General features: G+C 41.5%; 1 protein-coding gene across 2 annotated transcripts in view; it reads left to right on the top strand.

The window, feature by feature from the left end:
• The first annotated feature begins 1428 nt into the window (after positions 1–1428).
• KLC2 (kinesin light chain 2) overlaps positions 1429–20233 on the top strand; it is a 158971-nt gene continuing 140166 nt past the window's right edge. For both annotated transcript variants that reach the window (XM_072789973.1, XM_072789974.1), the window contains exon 1: positions 1429–2004. In XM_072789973.1, coding sequence (XP_072646074.1) covers positions 1652–2004 — 353 coding nt within the window. In that variant the 5' untranslated portion in view covers positions 1429–1651. The remainder of the gene's footprint in view (positions 2005–20233) is intronic.

A 20233-nucleotide genomic window follows, 5' to 3' on the forward strand; every position in this document is an offset into this window, starting at 1 on the left:
GTTTTTCTAAGAGGGCTCTTGGGGAAGTACCTCTAGGCCTGGTTTGACCTTACTGCTTTGTCCTTGGAGACTAAAAATAGCCAGCTTAGCACCCTGGCTGGGCTGAGGAAGTGCAGTGGGCTTGGGAAGTAGGCCAGGTCAGGCCTTCCTATAGACCTATGGTCAAAAGAGTCCCAAGTCCATACCTTGGGGAGAACACAGCTCCATATCTAGATTGTCCTGAGTCCATATGAACCCCTGAATAGTTTAAGTCACTAACTTGGGGGGGCGGGGAAGGCTTGCTTTCTTCAAGTTGTCTGGTCCCAAGAAGTCTTCCCAACAGGCTACAGTAGGTTGGACTTCAGGGCCCAACAGGCATTTCCTCGATGGGAAAGAGAAAAGTCCTACTGTTGTACTACTAGTATTGCTTTGCCCTAAGGGCACCAACTGAGGTGCGGATGTCAGGAGGCTTCAAGATGGTTTCTGGAGGTGATGGATGGGGGAGTAGTGTAGGAGATCCTGTGTTGGACACTGATTAAGCTAGGTCTTGGAAGGAGTAGAACGTTAGAGGCAGGGCAGCCCAGGTGGCTCGGCGGTTTAGCGCCGCCTTTGGCCCAGGGCGTGATCCTGGGGATCTGGGATCGAGTCCCACGTTGGGCTCCCTGCATGGAGCCTGCTTCTCCCTCTGCCTGTATCTCTGCCCGCCCCCCCAAGAATAAATAAAATCCTTTTAAAAAGATTAAGTAAACAGTGAAGCAGAGAAAACATGGCCGGTGGAAGAAATTGAGGGCAGGGATGGGGGGGGGGGGCGTTTGGAACTCTATAATGCTTCTTTGGGGGAGGGGAGCCACAGGACAGAAAAGGAGGCTCCAGATGGGCCACAGCTTAGCTTTAGATTTCATCCTTGTCAGGGCCTCTCAGACTCTAGGTCCCGGAGCCCCTGCCTGTGGTGGAGAGAAGCCGGGACGGAAACTTCACCGCCCACAGGCAGGCGGGCCGACCACTGGGTCTCCACCACTCCCTTTGTAGGTCGTGAAGAAACCCCGGGGCGGCAGAGCAAGGGGCCAAGTAGCCTGGCGCGACGCGAGTTTCGCCTCGGTTCTGGGGACCCGAGGGTCCTGAGGCGCGCTCCCGCGGCAGCCCTCTCCTGGCCGGGGCCGCGCCCCGGAAAAGCGGAGTTTCCGCCGGCCTGGCTATTGCTGCCGTGAGGACTACGGGGGAGGGGAGAACCGGGCGCGCTGCCTGCGGCCCAGCCTGGGATGTGAGGGCAGGGTCCGGCCGGGATCCGCCGGGTGGAGGACCCTCCTCCCAGGGAGCGAGGGGAGCGAGGGGAGCGCGCCCACGGGCTCGCCAGGGGCGCGAGCGCGAGCCCGGGCCCCGCCCCTCGGTGTCGGGTGGGGCCGCGCCAGCCGGAGCTCCCCGCCCCCGCGGACACGCCCACCCAGTGTCTCGGCGGCGCGAGCCGCAACAGGCAGCGGCGGGCGAGCGCGAGGACCGCGCGCCGAGAGGCCCCGCGCGTGCGTGCAGCCTCTCGCTGGCTCGCTCGCGCGCTCGGGCGGGCGGGCTGAGGAGACGAGTTGAGCCCTCGCCGCCGCGGTGGGAGAAGCCTGGGCGTCCCCTTGGCGTCGCCCGGATCCCCGTAACCCCCGCGCCCCCTTCCCCTGGCCCGGCCATGGCTGAACGCGGAGGGGCGGGCGGTGGTCCTGGAGTCGCCGGGGGCGGCAGCGGCCAGCGGGGCTCAGGGGTCGCCCAGTCCCCGCAACAGCAGCAGCCGCCGCAGCAGCCGACGCCTCAGCAGCCGACGCCCCCCAAGCTGGCCCAGGCCACCTCGTCGTCGTCCTCGTCCACCTCGGCGGCGGCCGCCTCCTCCTCGTCCTCGTCCACCTCCACCTCCATGGCCGTCGCGGTGGCCTCCGGCTCCGCGCCTCCCGGCGGCCCGGGGCCAGGCCGCACCCCCGCCCCAGTGCAGATGAACCTGTACGCCACCTGGGAGGTGGATCGGAGCTCGTCCAGCTGCGTGCCCAGGTGAGCGGCGGGCGGGCGGGGGGGGGGATTGGGCCCGCCGGGCCGCAGGGCCGGGTCTGTGACAGGCCCCCCCCGCCTTCTCATTCCTCCGGGTCTCAGTGCCCAGGGGAGCGTCCCCTCCCCGGATTCCCCCTGGCTGTTCGGCCTGGCTCCTTCCTGCGGGGACCCCGCCCTCTCCTGTCAGCCCCACCTTCTGCCTCGGCCCGGACCACCCTCTTCCCCTCCCGGATTGGGGCCTTCTGGACTCTCAGCCTGGGGCCTTCTCTCCTCTCCTCGATCTGACCGAATCTGGCCTTCCTGACGGTCAGTTTCCCTGCGAATGTCACAGACTCTTTTCCCTGCTTCGTTGGCGCCCGTGGGCTGTACATATGTTACATAGTTGTGGTGTAGATGTCTTTTGATATTATTATTTCTCAATATACTCAGCGTGTGCCAAACTTGGTTGTCGTCTTCTGCCAGGTAAAGCCCGTATAGTAACCCTTGAGGCTTCTCGTTAGTCTTCAACAGGCACACGTTGATGTGTGCTTCAGGTTACACACATTCTCTCCTGGCCTTTGCTCTTGTAAAAGTCCTATTTAGTGTGTCTTTAAGTGTATTTTTCATCCCCCACCCCGTTCCTCCCCAGTAGCTAGTCACAAATTCTCTTAGCCATGGAGGGCTTCTTAAAATTACTGCCTTGTTCCTAAATTCAGTCCATTTTTCTGTCTTTTGGAACCCTCTGGGGACTTTCCTTTCATTGGTAAAATATGCCTGAGTTTGTGATGTTTTCTGTTTCTGTATTGGCAAAGCAGTCTTTCTCCAACTCTTTGGGGACAGGATACAGTGTCTTACAGTTTACCCGTTGGACAGACACTGTGGAACTGGTTTCACCTAGTAAGTCCAGAAAAGTGCCTGGAGGTGATCTTTTCCTCACCTTTAAAGTGAACTGATTCTGTTTGTTGCCTTAGAGTTTTGGACTCCTTATTCTATTAGCCCAGCCTTGGGTAGTTGGATGTATAAGTGGGGGTTAGGAAGTATTGTCTGGTTCCAGCCTCAACTCTATTTATTTCCTCTTCCCTTTATTTTGAATCATTTCTTGCATACAAAATTATATACACACACACACAGAGTTATCTCCTAGATAGGGTATTTTACAAAATGATGAAAAATATAATTCTATACTTGACTCATCTTAAGAAATAGAGCATTATAAGTTATGTTGAAACCTTCAGGATGCCCCTTCCTGACCATATCTTCTACTTCCCCCCACAAAGGTAAACACTGTCCTGAATTGTGTGTTTATTATTTCCCTTGTCTTTTAAAAATAGTTTTATTGCATGCGTGCATCTTTAAACAATATTTTTTAGTTTAGAGTGTTTTTGAAGTTTATGTAAGTGCCGCCATACTGTATGTGTTCTGTGAATTAATTCAGTTGTGTTAATGTGTTTTAACTGAGCGTTAAGCTTGTGAGACTCATCAGTGGGGTATAGTAGCTCTACTTTAAATATTTTCACTAATGGATAGAATTTCATTGTATGAATAAATCATAATTCTCCTTTTGGAGAACATTTGAGTTGTTTCTTGTTTGTTAACAGAAACAGTAATGCTGTAAATATTTTTGTCCAGGACTCCTGGTGTTCCTTGCAAAAGTTTCTTTTGGTTGTCTTTATATGTAGGGGTGGAATTGCTGTTTGCAGAGTATACATCTGAAACTTTTTTAGATAATGCTAAATTGTTTTCCGCTCATGCCCCGCCCCCCCCCCCCCTTTCTCTTCATGTCCTTTTTGTTTCAGCATTCACTTCACTGAGTACACTTTTTTCTTTGTCTTTCCTTTAGAGTAATCAGAAGGCACTTAGTTTGCTTTGGCCAGTGCCCTACCACACACAACACCAAACTCAAGTAGGAGTTTAGTGTCTAATGGTCCTTAGGAGGCTTCTTTCTTTCTAGGTAGGTCCATCTATAGCTGAAGTATTCTAACATAAGCATTGTGCCCCTTCCTACATTAGTCCAGTGTTAGTATTACAGGCTCTCCATTCTTCCTTCATGTCTATTGCTATGTTTGGTGACATTTGGACAACTGCCTTCTCTAGCTTGTTAGATTGAAAAAGCATTGAGCCAACTGGGAAGAAACTGCTGTGTAACAGAGGGAGGTAAATAAAATCACTGATGACTGTTGGTGTTTTGGTCTGCCTCTACTGGTCACTGAAAAGTCCGTGTAATAAATTTTTAGCCCAAGAAACAGCCCACTATCCTGAGTAAATTGGTAATTATTATCCTGACTTGGTGTGAAAGGCTTAGGTTGGCTTGTTGTTTTCACCTGTGGGGAACATGCAGTTATGTCTAGTAACCGGTGCTTGAAATTGTCAGCTGTCCTGCTCTGACTTTATTTTTCAGCTATCACCCTTGTACCTCTCAGCTCCTTGTGGAACACTTGTGTTCTTTGGAGCATGCTGTTTTATCTGCAGGACAGAAAATAACACCCTGTGGGGAGAAAATGTCCTGCTATTGGCCTTTCCAATTACTAGAGTCATCTGGTTAATTTGAGGTCTCCTTGTTTACTTGTTCATGTTGTTTAGAATATATTGGCAATGTGCATTCTGTATACAGCATTCTGTATATAGCCTAGGATTAACATTCTTGTCTCATGTAACTTAAATGAGATGCAAACATGTAAGATGTGTGCACTTAAGAAATGTAAACATGATTGTGGATTTAAGGCTTTATATATATATAAAACATTTATATATATAATATATAAAAATGTAAATAAATATAAATATATAAATATATATTTATACATCTAATATATATTTATATATTTATATTTATTTACATTATATATATATATATTTATACATATATACATAAAACCTTTTATGGGGATCCCTGGGTGGCGCAGCGGTTTGGTGCCTGCCTTTGGCCCAGGGCGCGATCCTGGAGACCCGGGATCGAATCCCACGTCAGGCTCCCGGTGCATGGAGCCTGCTTCTCCCTCTGCCTATGTCTCTGCCTCTCTCTCTGTGACTATCATAAATAAATAAAAATTAAAAAAATAAAATAAAATAAAACCTTTTATGGTTGAAGAGAGTACCTGTAGTTGGCTTTAAAATAACTAAATTGTTTTATTCATTGATATTTTTACCATTTATTTATTTTTTTTATTTTTTATTTATTTTATCTTTTTTTAAGATTTTATTTATTTATTCAGAGAGAGAGAAAGAGAGAGAGAGAGGAGAGAGGCAGAGACACAGGCAGAGGGAGAAGCAGGCTCCATGCAGGGAGCCCGACGTGGGACTTGATCCTGGGACTCCAGGATCAGGCTCTGAGCTGCAGGCAGTGCCAAACCGCTGTGCCACTGGGGCTGCCCCCAGCATTTTTTTAAATTAAAAGATTAATACATGTCCGTGATTAAAATTCAAGCTATAACATGAGAAAATGCTCTGTATCACTTGCCATCAGGGTAATACAAATCAAAACCACAGTGAGATACCACCTCACACCAGTGAGAATGGCGAAAATTAAGGCAGGAAACCACAAATGTTGGAGAGGATGCGGAGAAAAGGGAACCCTCTTACACTGTTGGTGGGAATGTGAAATGGTGCAGCCACTCTGGAAAACTGTGTGGAGGTTCCTCAAAGAGTTAAAAATAGACCTGCCCTACGACCCAGCAATTGCACTGCTGGGGATTTACCCCAAAGATACAGATACAGTGAAACGCCGGGACACCTGCACCCCGATGTTTCTAGCAACAATGTCCGCAATAGCCAAACTATGGAAGGAGCCTCGGTGTCCATCGAAAGATGAATGGATAAAGAAGATGTGGTTTATGTATACAATGGAATATTACTCAGCCATTAGAAATGACAAATAACCAGCATTTGCTTCGACGTGGTTGGAACTGGAGGGTATTATGCTGAGTGAAATAAGTCAATTGGAGAAGGACAAACATTATATGGTCTCATTCATTTGGGGAATATAAATAATAGTGAAAGGGAATAGAGGGGAAAGGAGAAGAAATGGGTAGGAAATATCAGAAAGGGAGACAGAACATGGAAGACTCTGGGAAACGAACTAGGGGTGGTGGAAGGGGAGGAGGGCAGGGAGGTGGGGGTAACTGGGTGGCGGGCACTGAGGGGGGACACTTGACGACGGGATGAGCACTGGGTGTTATTCTGTATGTTGGCAAATTGAACACCAATAAAAAATAAATTTATTATTAAAAAAAATTCAAGCTATAAAGAAAGATGAAAATTTTAAAGGAAAAAGCCCCAGCATTGTTTCTGTTTTCACTCTCTAGAGGTAATCACTGGGAAATACAGTTGGCTTTTAAGATTCTGTTACAAGCTGGTAGGTCTTTATAGTTCATGAAATTCACAGCTTTAGAAATTGACATTGTTTTCTCCCTGTACTAAGGGCTCATGTACTTAGTTTCTCTCAACTATGGCCCATGTATTGGTTAGTGGGATGGCAACCTTATAGGCAGGTGGCATGTTGCTTGATGTTAAGGGAAGAGGGTTTTTTGTTTTTGTTTTTGTTTTTGTTTTGGGAAGAGGTTTTTTTTTTTTTAAGATTTTATTTATTTATTCATGAGAAACAGAGAGGCAGAGGGAGAAGCAGGCTCCTTGAGGGAAGCCCTATGTGGGACTCAATCCCAGGACAATGGGACCATGCCCTGAGCCAAAGGCTTAACTGCTGAGCCACCCAGGCGTCGTGAGTTTTAGAGTCTCATCGTTGACCCCTTCTCTTTGGTGCTTTTCCCTGATGTTCTTTTCTCTTTTTGAGTTACTTTAGTAGGAGAGGCAAAAAAATTATTAAATTTCACGGGTGTACAAAATCTCCCCAGTGGCATAAAGCCAGTTTTTGGGAGATCAAATGTGCTCTGCTATATCACTCACAAACTGTATCACATTTGTCTTTGAGTATAGAGCACATTTGCATATCTTTATCTGTATGTGCACTTAGGGAAAGAGTTCAGGAGTTATCAGTTGCGTTTTTCTTTAGGCCACATTTTATTTTTTTAATTGAATACTAAAGTTAGGCCTTTTTGGATAAAACTGTTAGAACCAAAGGAGGTGGCCATGGCTAAGTTGGCATGACTAGTCTGCGGTAGAAGTGTGACTTTCATCAAGACACTTAGGGACAGTTGCCCCTCTAACCACAAAAGCATTAGGCAAGCCAGGATATATTACTCTTGTATTCTTATTTTATGCCAAGGCAAACACTTCCACACCTTAGGTTTGTTTTTATTCATTGATCGGGAATACTTTTACTTGCCATTCATTCTAAAATGTGGGTGAAATAAATATAAAATAGGACCTATAGATCTGTAAGAGAAAGTACTTTTTAAATGATAGATATGAAGTAAGTGAAATTGATCAAATAAGAGAGACCTAGTGAAATTTCTATTATTTCCCTAGGATTAAAAGTCTTAAAAGCATATCTCAGAAGATGAGTTTCACATTGTGAGTATTGTAATAGAATATCCTATCAGGTAATATTATCCATTGTCCCCGTGGAAGCTCAGATTCCTTAAGTCAGAAAGAGAATGACTTTCAGAGTCCGTTTTACATGTATTGATTTACAGATCTTTTGGGCACATTAGTGGTTATGAGATTTCTTTTTAAACTGGTTTTCCAATTTCTTTTAACTGAGCCAATAAGCTGCTACTGTTACTGTGAATGTTTGCCTCAGTGTGCATGAGGGAGGTACAAATAAGAATATGGGCTGTGTCTTTTCACTGCTTCAACCCAGGAAGCTTGTCCTGTTTCGGCCTGGACTTGAAGGTTTAATGCATCCTCTGAAATTTGGAGCTGGCTTGGCTTGCACTGTAGCATCACTTTCTGGGAGTACTTTACGCATCCAAGGTAGCTGTGGGAATGCTTATAAGAGTTGGTCTTTTTTCAGTGTGGCTTCGGAGTGGTATTAGGGCTCTTGAGAAAAGAGAGTTTGAAGTTGGTCTTAGAATGTCTTTCAGAGGCCCCTTGGGCTGGATTGAGTGAGGTGGTTTGGTTTTAGATTGGCATGCATGGATAGAATCTTTCCTTCTCTAGGCCTAGTTGGAAGAATAACCAACATAGCCTCTTCTATTATTTTTTTTTTAAGATTTTATTTTTTTATTTATTCATGAGAGAAACACAAAGAGATAGGCACAGGGAGAAACAGGCTCCCCACAGTGAGCCTGATGAGGAATTTGATCTCCGGACCCCTGAGCCCTGAGCAGATGAGCCACCCAGGTGTCCCCAGCATAGCTTCTGATGGGTTTAGAGAATCAAGATATTTATGACTAGACACTAACTCTAGAGTATTTTCCTCTTCCTGCCATTCACAGGGCAGTTGTCTGGTTAGAAACCCCGCTGGATCTGCATTCCCTTTTACCGTATTACAAACCAGAGAAGATCTGCAGTCACAGTTCAGGGAGCTGCTTACACCTATACTTGGCCTCTACCTTGGATAGAAAGTAGAGTAGAAGAACAGTAGAGAAGGCCAGAATGATGATGAATATTTACTTACCTTATACAGCTTTCAGAAAACAGTTTGTGAAAGCATTCCATTTGACATTCAATTAAATCTTAACATCATAAGCCGTTTTATCTTAAAAGTTGTGCTGATAGAGTAACCACTAGTTGCATGTGGCTTTTTAAGATTAATTAAAATTGAATAAAATTTAAAATTCTCAGTTTTATTAGCCACATGTTGTGTCAGTCACACTAGTCACATGTGGTTAGTGGCTTCCATATTAGACAAGGCAGATCTAGAATGTTTTCAGGACTACAGAAAGTTCTGTTAGATAACATTAGATATTTTAAAGAGAAAATTGCCTAACCATGGTATTTCTAGTAGTAATATCTGTGGTTTCTCCTTATTTATTTAATTAAACTGAATACTTTTATCCTCTTCCAGATTATTTTATTTTTAAAAAAGATTTTATTTGAGACAGAGTGACCGAGTATGGGAGAGTGCATACAACATGCCTGAAGGGCAGAGGGAGAGGGAGAAACAGACTCCCCGCTGTGCAGGGAGCTGATGACTGTGATGAAGACAATGGCTCTACCTTGGATTGAGAAGTAGAGTAGAAGACCAGTAGAGAAGGCCAGTAAATGATGTGCAAGGAGCTGGTTGTGGAGCTGAATCCCAGGATCCTGGGATCATGACCTGAGCCTAAGGTAGATGCTTCATGGATTGAGCCACCCAGGTGCCCCTCTTCCAGATTGTTTTATTTATTTTATTTTTTTAAAGATTTTATTTATTTATTCATAGAGACAGAGAGAGAGAGAGAGGCAGAGACACAGGCAGAGGGAGAAGCAGTAGGCATCATATAGAGAGCCTGACATGGGACTCGACCCAGGGTCTCCAGGATCACGCCCTGGGCTGCAGGCGGCGCTAAACCGCTGCGCCACCGGGGCTGCCCTTCCAGATTGTTTTAAAAATGTCCCTTTTCTTCACTATTTAAAGAACCTGTTAGTTTTCTTCTATTAGTCTTTCTCCTTTAAGTGTTTTTATTTTTTAACCTGCCTACTTTTTCCTGTAGGGAATTTGCTTCCAGGTGCCTGCCTGCCATTTGTTTCCCAGGTTTAGGTCTTAGTCAATACCTATTGAAAAAACTGTCTGGAGACATTAATTCTAAAATGGCTTTTAGATGGCTAGATTATATGTGATACTAATTTTTGTCCATGTTTTTTGTGGTGATTTCTAAACTTTTTATAATAAACATGCATTACAGAACAGACCAGTAAATGTTGTTTTAGAAATATATATTTAAAAATACAATCAGCTCTACTCGATTGTATACCTTAAAGGAGTATACTCTTCACAAATTTTGTATTGCAATAGAGCTGTAAAAAAATACATATCGAACACATGAAGATATGGGGGGGGGTCTTAAGTTTTACTCCACTCATTACCTTCCTTTCTTGGTTCTAGAGTTTTATTGATAGTAAATACAGTGAATGGGGAATGTTCTAGATGATGTTTCCCTCATGGTGAATGGTTGACAAGGTAGTATTGAAAATGGCATGTTTATTTATTTGTTTAATATTTATGTAGATTCTTTTAGATAGTAAAGTGTTTTAAGATATAGTCAAGGTGAAAATCTCTGAGTTTAGTTGTGGCTTCACATATTTTTCTGACCCTGAATTCTGTTCTTCCTGGGGATCCCTGGGTGGCTCAGTGGTTTAGCACCTGCCTTTGGCCCAGGGCATGATCCTGGGGTCTCGGGATCGAGTCCCACATCAGGCTCCCTGCATGGAGCCTGCTTCTCTCTCTGCCTGTGTCTCTGCCTGTCTCTCTGTGTGTTTCTCATGAATGAATGAATAAAATCTTTATTTTTTTTAATTTTTTTTTAATTTATGATAGTCACAGAGAGAGAGAGAGAGGCAGACACACACATCATCTCACACTCATCTATCTTGAGTTTTCTTTTTGTTCCTCTTTTCTTTCATAGCTGAGATAGAGATTCTTTATAGCAGTTTTTTTAATAGTATAGAAAACACAAAAGGCTTAGGACATCAATTGTCATTTATTTTGTTCCCTCCTCATTGACTTTTTCTTGTCTCCTGTTTAAAAACACCAAACAGCTTCAAGGTTTACAGAGCAGCTTTATCCTTCCGTTTCTCTGTATTACGGTACCTCTCAAACCACATTGCACTCTACTGTTTGTGATTCTACCCATCTTTTGCCACTCTAGTTTCCTCCCAGAGCGTAACTACTAGTAGGAGTTCAGGGTCATGTTTCAAAAGAAAATCAGATTATGTCACTCCATTCTTTATAATCTTCCCAATTCATTCATTTAGCAAATGTTTATAGACCAGCTGGTCTCCTTGATCTCATAAAATATATATTCTAGTGGGTGAAGATAAGTCACACTATCAAATAACTTTTCATCATACTTAGAATAAAACCCCTTTTCATGCCTTATGAAAGACTTCAAGATGTGACCCCTTCCTGTGTCTTTGACCTTATCTTCTGTCATTTTCCACTGTGCTCACTTGGCTCTGGCAAGCTGGGCCTTGCTGTGGTCACCTCTGCCTTTGGGCTTTTGGACTTGCACCTGGGATGCTTTGTCCCCACATCATCATGTGGCTGGCTTGTGAGTATCATTCAAGTCTTAGTTAATCTACCACCTAAGGGTAGAAAGCTACCCTTACCTGCCTGTTACATTCTGAGAGTTTATAAAATTTCACAACTAGTTTTACTATCATCTGGAATAATCCTGTTCATGTAATAGTTACTTTATAAGTGCTCAAGAAATACATTTGTCAAATACATTTATAATGTTTATTGAATGGATATTTGTTATACACAATTCTTTTACTCAACAAATCCTTATTGAGTATTTCTATGTGCCAAGCCCTGCTGTAGGTGCTGGAGAAACAGCAGCAAACAAGTTGATAAAATTCAGTCTCTCCTAGAGTATACATTTAGGTGGAGGGAGACAGATAATAACTAGGTAATTATATTTGTAAAAATAGGTAATGAGTGAATGCCATAATGAAAAATAAAGCATAATAAATAAAGCAATTGAGAATGTTGGTGGAAGGGCTTTTTTGGGTAGAATGATCAGAGAAGGTGTCTGATGAAGTGACATTTGAGCTGATGCCTGAATAAAATGAACCAGACCAATTGAGCATTTACTGTGTCACAATAACTATCAGAGGCAAGTACTAAGATCCTTTTCCCAGAGAGGGAAATCAAGGCCCAGTGAGGTGAAGGCATTTTATAAGGCTACACGGTTTAGAGGTAGGTGGGCTGGGATTTGTCTCATGACTCATAATTATCTGACACCAGAATGATTTCTCTGTTTAAATTTGGTGTTCCTCAAGCCCTGGCTGGTTCTCATAGTTGACAAATAATAATATTTAATGTTTATACTTTGCCATTTGGAATTACAGAATATTTCTCTATTACCAAATTATAGATAGCAAGAAATAGCAAAATGGCTATAACTGCTAGTTCTAGAGCCAGTTAGCCAGGATTTTGTTGTTGTTGTTGTTAGCCAGGATTTTAATCCTGATTCTGTAGTTTACCATTTAGTGATTTGGGCAAATTATTTAACCTCTCTCTCTCCCCCCCCCCTTTTTTTTTTATTTAACCTCTCTTATGCTTTAATTTTTTCATCCACTAAATGGGCCTAATAATTGTCCCTACCCCTCATTAATTATGAGGATTAATGAGACTAATATAAGTAAATGCTTACATGGCACATAGATAACACTTAAAAATAATAACTGTTACTACTATTACTATTGGCAATGGCTATCCTTACTGCTACTCCAGCGTCTTTGTCTTTCCCTGATACCCCTTTAAAAACTGCTTGCTTTCTAGAGTCAGGGCAACCTAGTCGATACTATGATTTCCTCAGTGGGACCATCATAAGGTCTTGGGTTCATTTTAGACAGATCCTGCCAAACTCCAAGCTTAAAGTCAAAATAAAATATTTTGGTTTTCTGAAGCAGTGGCTGGATCAGGATCCTGTTTCTACATTCTGCCAGCTTATATGAACGGAAGAGATGGTGCAGGCCCCGCCTACAAACCACAACTTTGTTTTGAGCCAATTTGACTTGACAGCTTCCCTATTCTACCTGCTGACTTCTTTAGCTCTGGTTTGACAGCCAGAAGAGCAACTAAACCAGTTTACAGCTAGCCATTTATTACCAATAAAAGCTAAGTGACTCCTAAGAAAATGAGTGTTTAAATGGAGTTGATATTTTTCTCTTATCTCCTTAAGCTTTCCTTTTATGTCTCAAACTATAGAAAATTCTATTTTACTTTTATAGGAGAAACCTGATAATACTTTTAAGGCCTATCACTAAACATTTGGATCTGTGTGTGTGTGTGTGTGTGTGTGTGTGTTAATTTTCTCCTTCAATAAACACCAAGACTGTACTGTCCCATTTTATTTTATTATTATTACTTTTAGAGAAGGAGAGAAAGGAGGGGATAGGGACAGAGGGAGGGAGGGAGAGAGAGAGAGAGAAAGAATCTCAAGCAGACTCCCAGCTGACCATGGAGCCCCCTGGGCTCCATCTCCTAACCCTGAGATCATGACCTGAGCTGAAATCAAGAGTTGGACGCTTAACTGACTGAGCCACCTAGACACCCCTGATTCATTTTAGTTGGGAATCTACAAATACATTCACATGTTTCTGGTTCTTCCTTAAGAATATGTAAAACAATTTCTCGAGTGTGGATAATCATGAATGGGATCCTCATGGTGAACATCAGGGCTTGAAATGAAGAGTGTAGACTGGTATGTGTTGTATTATTCTTAAACTCATTTGTTTGCTTTTTTTGCCTTTATTTCTCCCTATTGCTATCAATATACCTTCTTTCTGCTTTATTGCCTAAAATAGAATGTGGGCTAAACCACGTAATCAAATATGTTAAGAATGAATGGGTTGGGGAAATGAAGGCTAAGAGTAATGGACAATATCATCTGAATACATGAGATTCACAGCTATGTTTTAGGAACAAGGAAGAAACATTTCACCTACTTCTTGGTCTGGGTTGGTACACGCCAAGGATGGGATTGGTGGTGAGTTTGGGTAGGAGTTTAATCTTCTAAAGTCTTGGGGAATCAAAAACCCTATTGAAGATACAGTTTGCGATGCAAGTGAAATTTTACATTTGTTTTGGAGAATTACGGATTAGTAAAAAAAAGCCCAATATATATTGCTTGGTTAAATTTGTTTTGATTACCTGTAGGCAAGTCCCTTTTTTCATTTTTTTAAAAGTGAATATACTTTTTTTTCCCTTGCTGATTTGTTATGGAGAGAAACAAAATGTTTGTAAAATGTTTGAGCATCTGTATTCATAGAAATCATTACCATAACATCTTTGGGTAATGTCAGTGAAGCTGTGAGTATGATATGGTATAATATTTGTTGACCCGTGATAGACCTGATTTACATTAGTCATCATTTACATTGTCTTCACAAGTAGGTTTTTTGTTTGGCACTTTTAGCTCACATCCAAGGAATGTAGCAGTGTAATCTATCTTAAGTCTATTGTTTAATAAAATTGTCTCCTCAAAACTAAAATACATGGTAAGTAGTCTACAGCATTTGTCATTTCTGCCATGCACCATTTTTGCTGTGGATGAAAATGAATAAGCAACTCTAGAAACCAAGGTCCTCTGGGAGCATAAAACCTCTTGTAGCTATTAATGGATTTAATTGTATTTCCTCTTTGCCACCAAAATGTGCAATAAATTGTTTATGCCCTTGCTTTTAATGGGGAGAATTGTTCATTAACTGCATGTAATATCATTATCGCTTTGTTTTTATTACTTGTAGATAATCCCCTCTATCTTCCCTTTTAAAAAAAACATAAAAAAGGATAGCTATAATACTATTAAATATTACTCCTTAATCTTTTCAGTTAGCTTTTCTCTCCATGGAGAAAAAGGAAGTATCCTTTCACTGGAGAAATGAATTTGGTCTAGAAATGGGATATGAGGGATCCCTGGGTGGCGCAGCGGTTTGGCGCCTGCCTTTGGCCCAGGGCGCGATCCTGGAGACCCGGGATCGAATCCCACGTCGGGCTCCCGGTGCATGGAGCCTGCTTCTCCCTCTGCCTGTGTCTCTGCCTCTCTCTCTCTCTCACTGTGTGCCTATCATAAATAAATAAAAAACTTAAAAAAAAAAAATTAAGAAATGGGATATGATTTCCTAAACCAAGATTTGGCATAAAATTAGTTTGGCATGCTTTGGACTTAGGCCAGGTGATATGTTTACTTATGTTCAGGAAGGGCCTGGTTCTAAAGTAGCCTCACTGATGAATGAATGCCATGTCTCAGTTGATGAGGCTTCATCTAATTTGTGTCCATCTAAGAAAACATTTTTAGAAAAAAGACTGTTTGGAGTGATGGCTCTATTTGGGTTTTGTTTTGTTTTGCTTTGTTTTGTTTGATGCTCATTCAGGTATTTCCTCCTATTCTTATAATATATCTGCAGGAAAAAAGTCAGCAAATTGCTATAATTTCTTTAAAACTGTATGCCAAAAATGTTTTGACTTTAGAATTTGGTTTCTTATTTGGCTTTACTTCATCATGTGGATTTGGATAAGTCTCTTTAACTCTTTCTCTACCTAGTAGTCATTTAGTCAGCAAATAGCTGTTGAGTGTATACATCATAAGCTGGTCACCATTTTAGACACCGAGGAGAGAACAGTCAATAAAAGAGATAAAATCCTGGCTCTTATGGAGGCTACCTTCTAGGGCCAGATGGGCAGCAGACCATTAGCAAATGAATGAGGAAATGAGTTTGTCAGGTGGGGAAAAAATAAGGTAGGAAGGGTAGATAAGTAAAGCAGAGAGAGTTACAGTTTTGAATAAGATGGTCTGCAAGACCTCAGAGAAGGGGATCAATCCTTGTGGAGCATAGATTTAGCCAAGCCAGTAGAGGAAACAATAGGAAGTACTGGTACGTTCCAGGAACATCTAGAAGGCCAGTAGGCTGGAGCCAAATGAATGAGGATTGAGTAATGGGAGAGAAAGTCACAGAAGCAAAGAGGACCCAGATCTTGTAGGTCATTGTAAGACTTAGCTTTGACATTGAGTGAGATGGGAAGCCATTAGGGATTTTGAGCCAGAGAAGAGGCATGATAATAACTTTCCTATTAAAATACCAACTGGCTACTGTGTATAGAATAGCTTGTAAAGAAGAGTAGGATGGAAGCAGGGAGTCCAAGTAGGAGTGTTGGATGATGTCGTGGGAACTAATACTGACTTGGAAAAGGGTGGTAGAGGTGGAAAAGAAGAGAATTCATCAGATTCTAGGTATATTTTCAAAACTAACGGATTTGTTTATGGATTGTACTTGGGATATGACAGAGCAAAAGGATTCAAGGATGACTTGAAACATTTTTTTTAAATATTTTATTTATTTATTCATGAGAGACACACAGAGAGAGAGAGAGGCAGAGACATAGGCAGAGAGAGAAGCAGGCCGCATGGAGGGAGCCCAATGTGGGGTTTTATCCTGGGACTCCAGGATCACGCCTTGGGCCGAAGGCAGGTGCTCAACCACTGAGCCACCCAGGTGTCCCGAAGATGACTTGAAAATTTCGTTTAACTTCCTTGTGTCATTTTTCTGGTTTTTACAAAAAAATTGTTACTGTCATTATTTTATCTTAAGTGATGTTATGTAAAAATGAGATCTGTATAACAGAACTCAAGATTCTTGAAGGAGTTGGTTTCCACTTTTGCCATTTGTAATTAATTGGGAATAAATTTCCTTGGGAATTTACTAGGTGATGGAATGAATAATCTATATGTTGGCAACTGATTGTGTTAATAATCTAGATTAATTTTTGGGTGTGTGTGTGCTGTAGGCCATGATGAAGCTATTGAGGTAGCTGAGTCTCAACATCCCTGATTATTCTGCTGTCATATTTGTTTGGTCTAGTATATCCTCTGATCCCTGTTTATTTGTTTTAATGAGGGAAATCTGTTGTAGAAGCAATTAATACCTATAGCACATAGGTTTCTTTGTGAAAGAAACTGAAAAGTCAAAAACCTGTGGGTTTTTTGTTTTTTTGTGGGTTTTTCTGGTTTTTTTTTTTTTTTTTTGTTTTTTTTTTTAAATGAGTAGTTTGCTACAGCAGACAGCATGTCTATGCTTCCTAGGAGTTGCTCTGCAAGGAGGAATCCTGCTGCAGAATGATCTAATTTGTATAATCTTGAAGGTGGAGTTATTTTTGAAAGAGAGCAGGAAAATAATGGAGCCCTTTGCTTGTGAATGCCAAAGTGGATCTTACTGATTTAAAAGGAAAAGGGCTTATGGTCTTGTAGTTTGGATTCATTTCTCTCTTGTTCTGTTCACGATGTGTAGATCAAGTTTATGATAGATATATTTAGATAATTGCTCTTAGAATGCTACCTGGGTTTTTCTTTTTCATAATTTTTTAAAATTTTAGGTAAGTATATTACTTAATTTGAGATTTAGATAATGTGAGTTATATAAAAGAACAGTTATTAAATTCAGGAATTAGAATTTATGGCCCTACTTGATGAGATGAATACTGGGTGTTATACTATGTGTTGGCATATACTATATGTTGAATTTAAATAAAATATTAAATATTTAAAAATACATAATAAAATATTTTATGGCCCCTTTTCTATCTTGAAATGAAATTCCCAGATTATGGGGATCCCTGGGTGGCTTAGCGGTTGAGCGCCTGCCTTTGGCCCATGGCATGATCCTGGAGTCCCAGGATCGAGTCCCGCATTGGGCTCCCTGCATGGAGTCTGCTTCTCTCTCTGCCTGTATCTCTGCCTCTCTCTCTCTCTGTGTGTGTGTCTCTCATGAATAAATAAATAAAATCTTAAAAAAATAGAAATTCCCAGATTATAAAACTTTACCAACATGTCTATAAATCCTAACTGCAATATGAGGAAAAACAAAAGGAGGCTCTTTGTAATACAATATATATTTCTGTATGTGAATTCTCAAGACATTTGTAAATGGCATGGCACATCGGAAACTATAGCTGTCAAGTACACATAGTTTTTCCTCTGTGAATATGAGACTTATAAATAGAGACTAATACAGGTGTATTATGTTGGTGACTCAGATGATATGTGGCAGTTACATTGGTGATACGATTTTATAGAATTCTGAATAAATCTTCATGAAGTTCTGTATAAAACAAAGTACCGTCCTTCCTCTAATTTACATAGTAGTAATATTCCTGGAAAATTCCATATATATTAAATGATGAAAAAAGTACTTAAATTTCTCTATCAAATCTATTTAGATGAAAGCTTAGTTAAAAACTGGTATTTATTTATATACATTTATGTCTGGTGAGACCAAAGGCAAATTTATTATGAAGCTAATGAAGCTTAAGCTTAAGGCCCTTGCTGTGCACTGGCTCCCTCATGACCCTATACCTAATTAAAAAAACAAACAAACAACTTTTTGTTGGAGTATAATATATGCTTAGAAAAGTACACATAAAAAAAAAAAAAGAAAAGTACACATGAGTACTGTTGATGAATTTTTACGAACTGGACAAACCCACATAACTAGCACGCACATCAGAAAACAGAACATTGGGATCCCTGTGTGGCGCAGTGGTTTGGCGCCTGCCTTTGGCCCGGGGCGCGATCCTGGAGACCCGGGATCGAATCCCACGTCGGGCTCCCGGTGCATGGAGCCTGCTTCTCCCTCTGCCTGTGTCTCTGCCTCTCTCTCTCTCACTGTGTGCCTATCATAAATAAATAAAAATTAAAAAAAAAATTTAAAAAAAAAAAAAAAAAAAAAAAAAAAGAAAACAGAACATTGCCAAAACCTAAAACATTGCCTTGCCCCTTCTAATCACTACCTCTCCCTCCAACAAAAATGAAAGTATCCTAACTTACAGCAATGTAAGTCAAGTTTTGCCTGCATTTGTACTTCATATGTGCACACTCTTGTATCTGACTTTGCTCAACAGGATGTTTGTGTGATTCATCCACATTGTTGCATGTAGTTGCTGTTCATATATTCTTGTTGTGTAGTGTTCCACATGTGAATAAATCACAGTTTATGTAACTCTTCTGCAGTGATGGTCATGGGAAGTTTCTAGTTTGGAGTGATTATGGATGGTGCTGCTTGAACATGCTTGTGCATGTTGGTGGATATAAGCACTCTAATATATTTCATTTCCCTTCTTTTGAGTATAGCAGCAGGAGTGGAATTGCCAGATCATAGGGTATGTATATGTTCAGCATAGTATGAAAGTTCCAGTTGTACCACCTCTCCACCAACAGGTGGTATTCTTTGTCCTTTGTTTTAGTCCTTCTAGTTGGAGGTAAAATGGTTTCTCCAGTGGTTAGTGGTTTTAATTTGCATTTCTCTCATGATGTTTTTTTAAATTTATTTATTCATGAGAAAGAGAGAGAGAGGCAGAGACACAGGCACAGGGAGAAGCAGGCTCCATGCAGGGAGCCCGATGCGGGACCTGACCCCGGGACTCCAGGATCACGCCCTGGGCTGAAGGCAGGCGCTAAACCGCTAAGCCACCCAAGAATCCCCTCTCGTGATGTTGAGTATGTTTTCATAAGCTTATCAGCCATCTGGATATTCTCTTTTATGAATTGTCTGTTCAGGTCATTTGCCCATTTTTCTTTTAAAGATTTATTTATTTATTTATTTATGAGAGACACAGAGAGAAAGAGGCAGAGACATAGGCAGAGAAATAAGCAGGCTCATGCAGGGAGCCCAATGTGAGACTTGATCCCAGGACTCCAGGATCACACCCTGGGCTGAAGGCAGACGCTCAAACGCTGAGCCACCCAAGCGTCCCTGTCTCTCTCTTTCTTACTGACTTACAGGAGTTCTTTTTCTTACAGATAACTTCTTATACCCCATGGATTGCCTTTTTACTTATTAAATTAATTTTGCCTTTTTATTCTTTTAATGGTGTTTTTTGATGAACAGAATTTCTTAATCTTAATTTAGTCCAATTCTCAATTTTCCCCATTATGTTTAGTGCCTTTTATATCCTCTTTAAGAAATCTTAGCCTAGGGATCCCTGGGTGACTCAGCGATTGAGTGCCTGCCTTTGGCCCAGGGCATGATCCTGGAGTCCCAGAATCGAGTCCCGCATCGGGCTCCCTGCTAAGAGCCTGCTTCCACCTCTGCCAGTGTCTCTGCCCCTCTCTCTCTCTCTCTCTCTGTGTGTCTCTCATGAACAAATAAATAAAATCCTTAAAAAAAAAGTCTTAGCCTACTTCAATATTATGAAGGTGTTCACTAATATTTTCTTTTAAAATGTATTGTTTTACTTTTCACTTCTAATCTACAGTCCATCTGCAGTTGGTATTTGTGTGTGGTGTGAGGAGTCAGATATATTTTCCTCCATATGGATATTTCAATTAACTCTGCACCATTTATTTAAAAAGATCATCTTTTTTTTTTACTGCTTTGCATTATGACCTTGATCCTAAATCACATGACGTTTTACATGTGGATCTATTTTAGACTTTCTGTTTTGTACATTGGTGAGTTTGTCCATGGTTGAACTAATGTCCCCTCTATTACTATATCTTTATTTTTTTTAAGATATATTTATTTATTCATTTGAGAGAAAGTGTTATGTGATAGCAAGAGCATGAGCAAGGAAGAGGGTCAGAGGGAGAGGGAGAAGCAGGCTCCCTGCTGAATAGACAATTCACAGGATCATGAACTGAGCCAAAGGCAGATGTTTAACCTACTGAGCCACTTAGGCCCTCCTATTTTTATAATAGGCCTGTTGCTTGGTGGT

This window comes from Canis lupus, chromosome 21 (assembly GCF_048164855.1).
Source record: "Canis lupus baileyi chromosome 21, mCanLup2.hap1, whole genome shotgun sequence".
Classification (NCBI taxonomy): domain Eukaryota; kingdom Metazoa; phylum Chordata; class Mammalia; order Carnivora; family Canidae; genus Canis; species Canis lupus.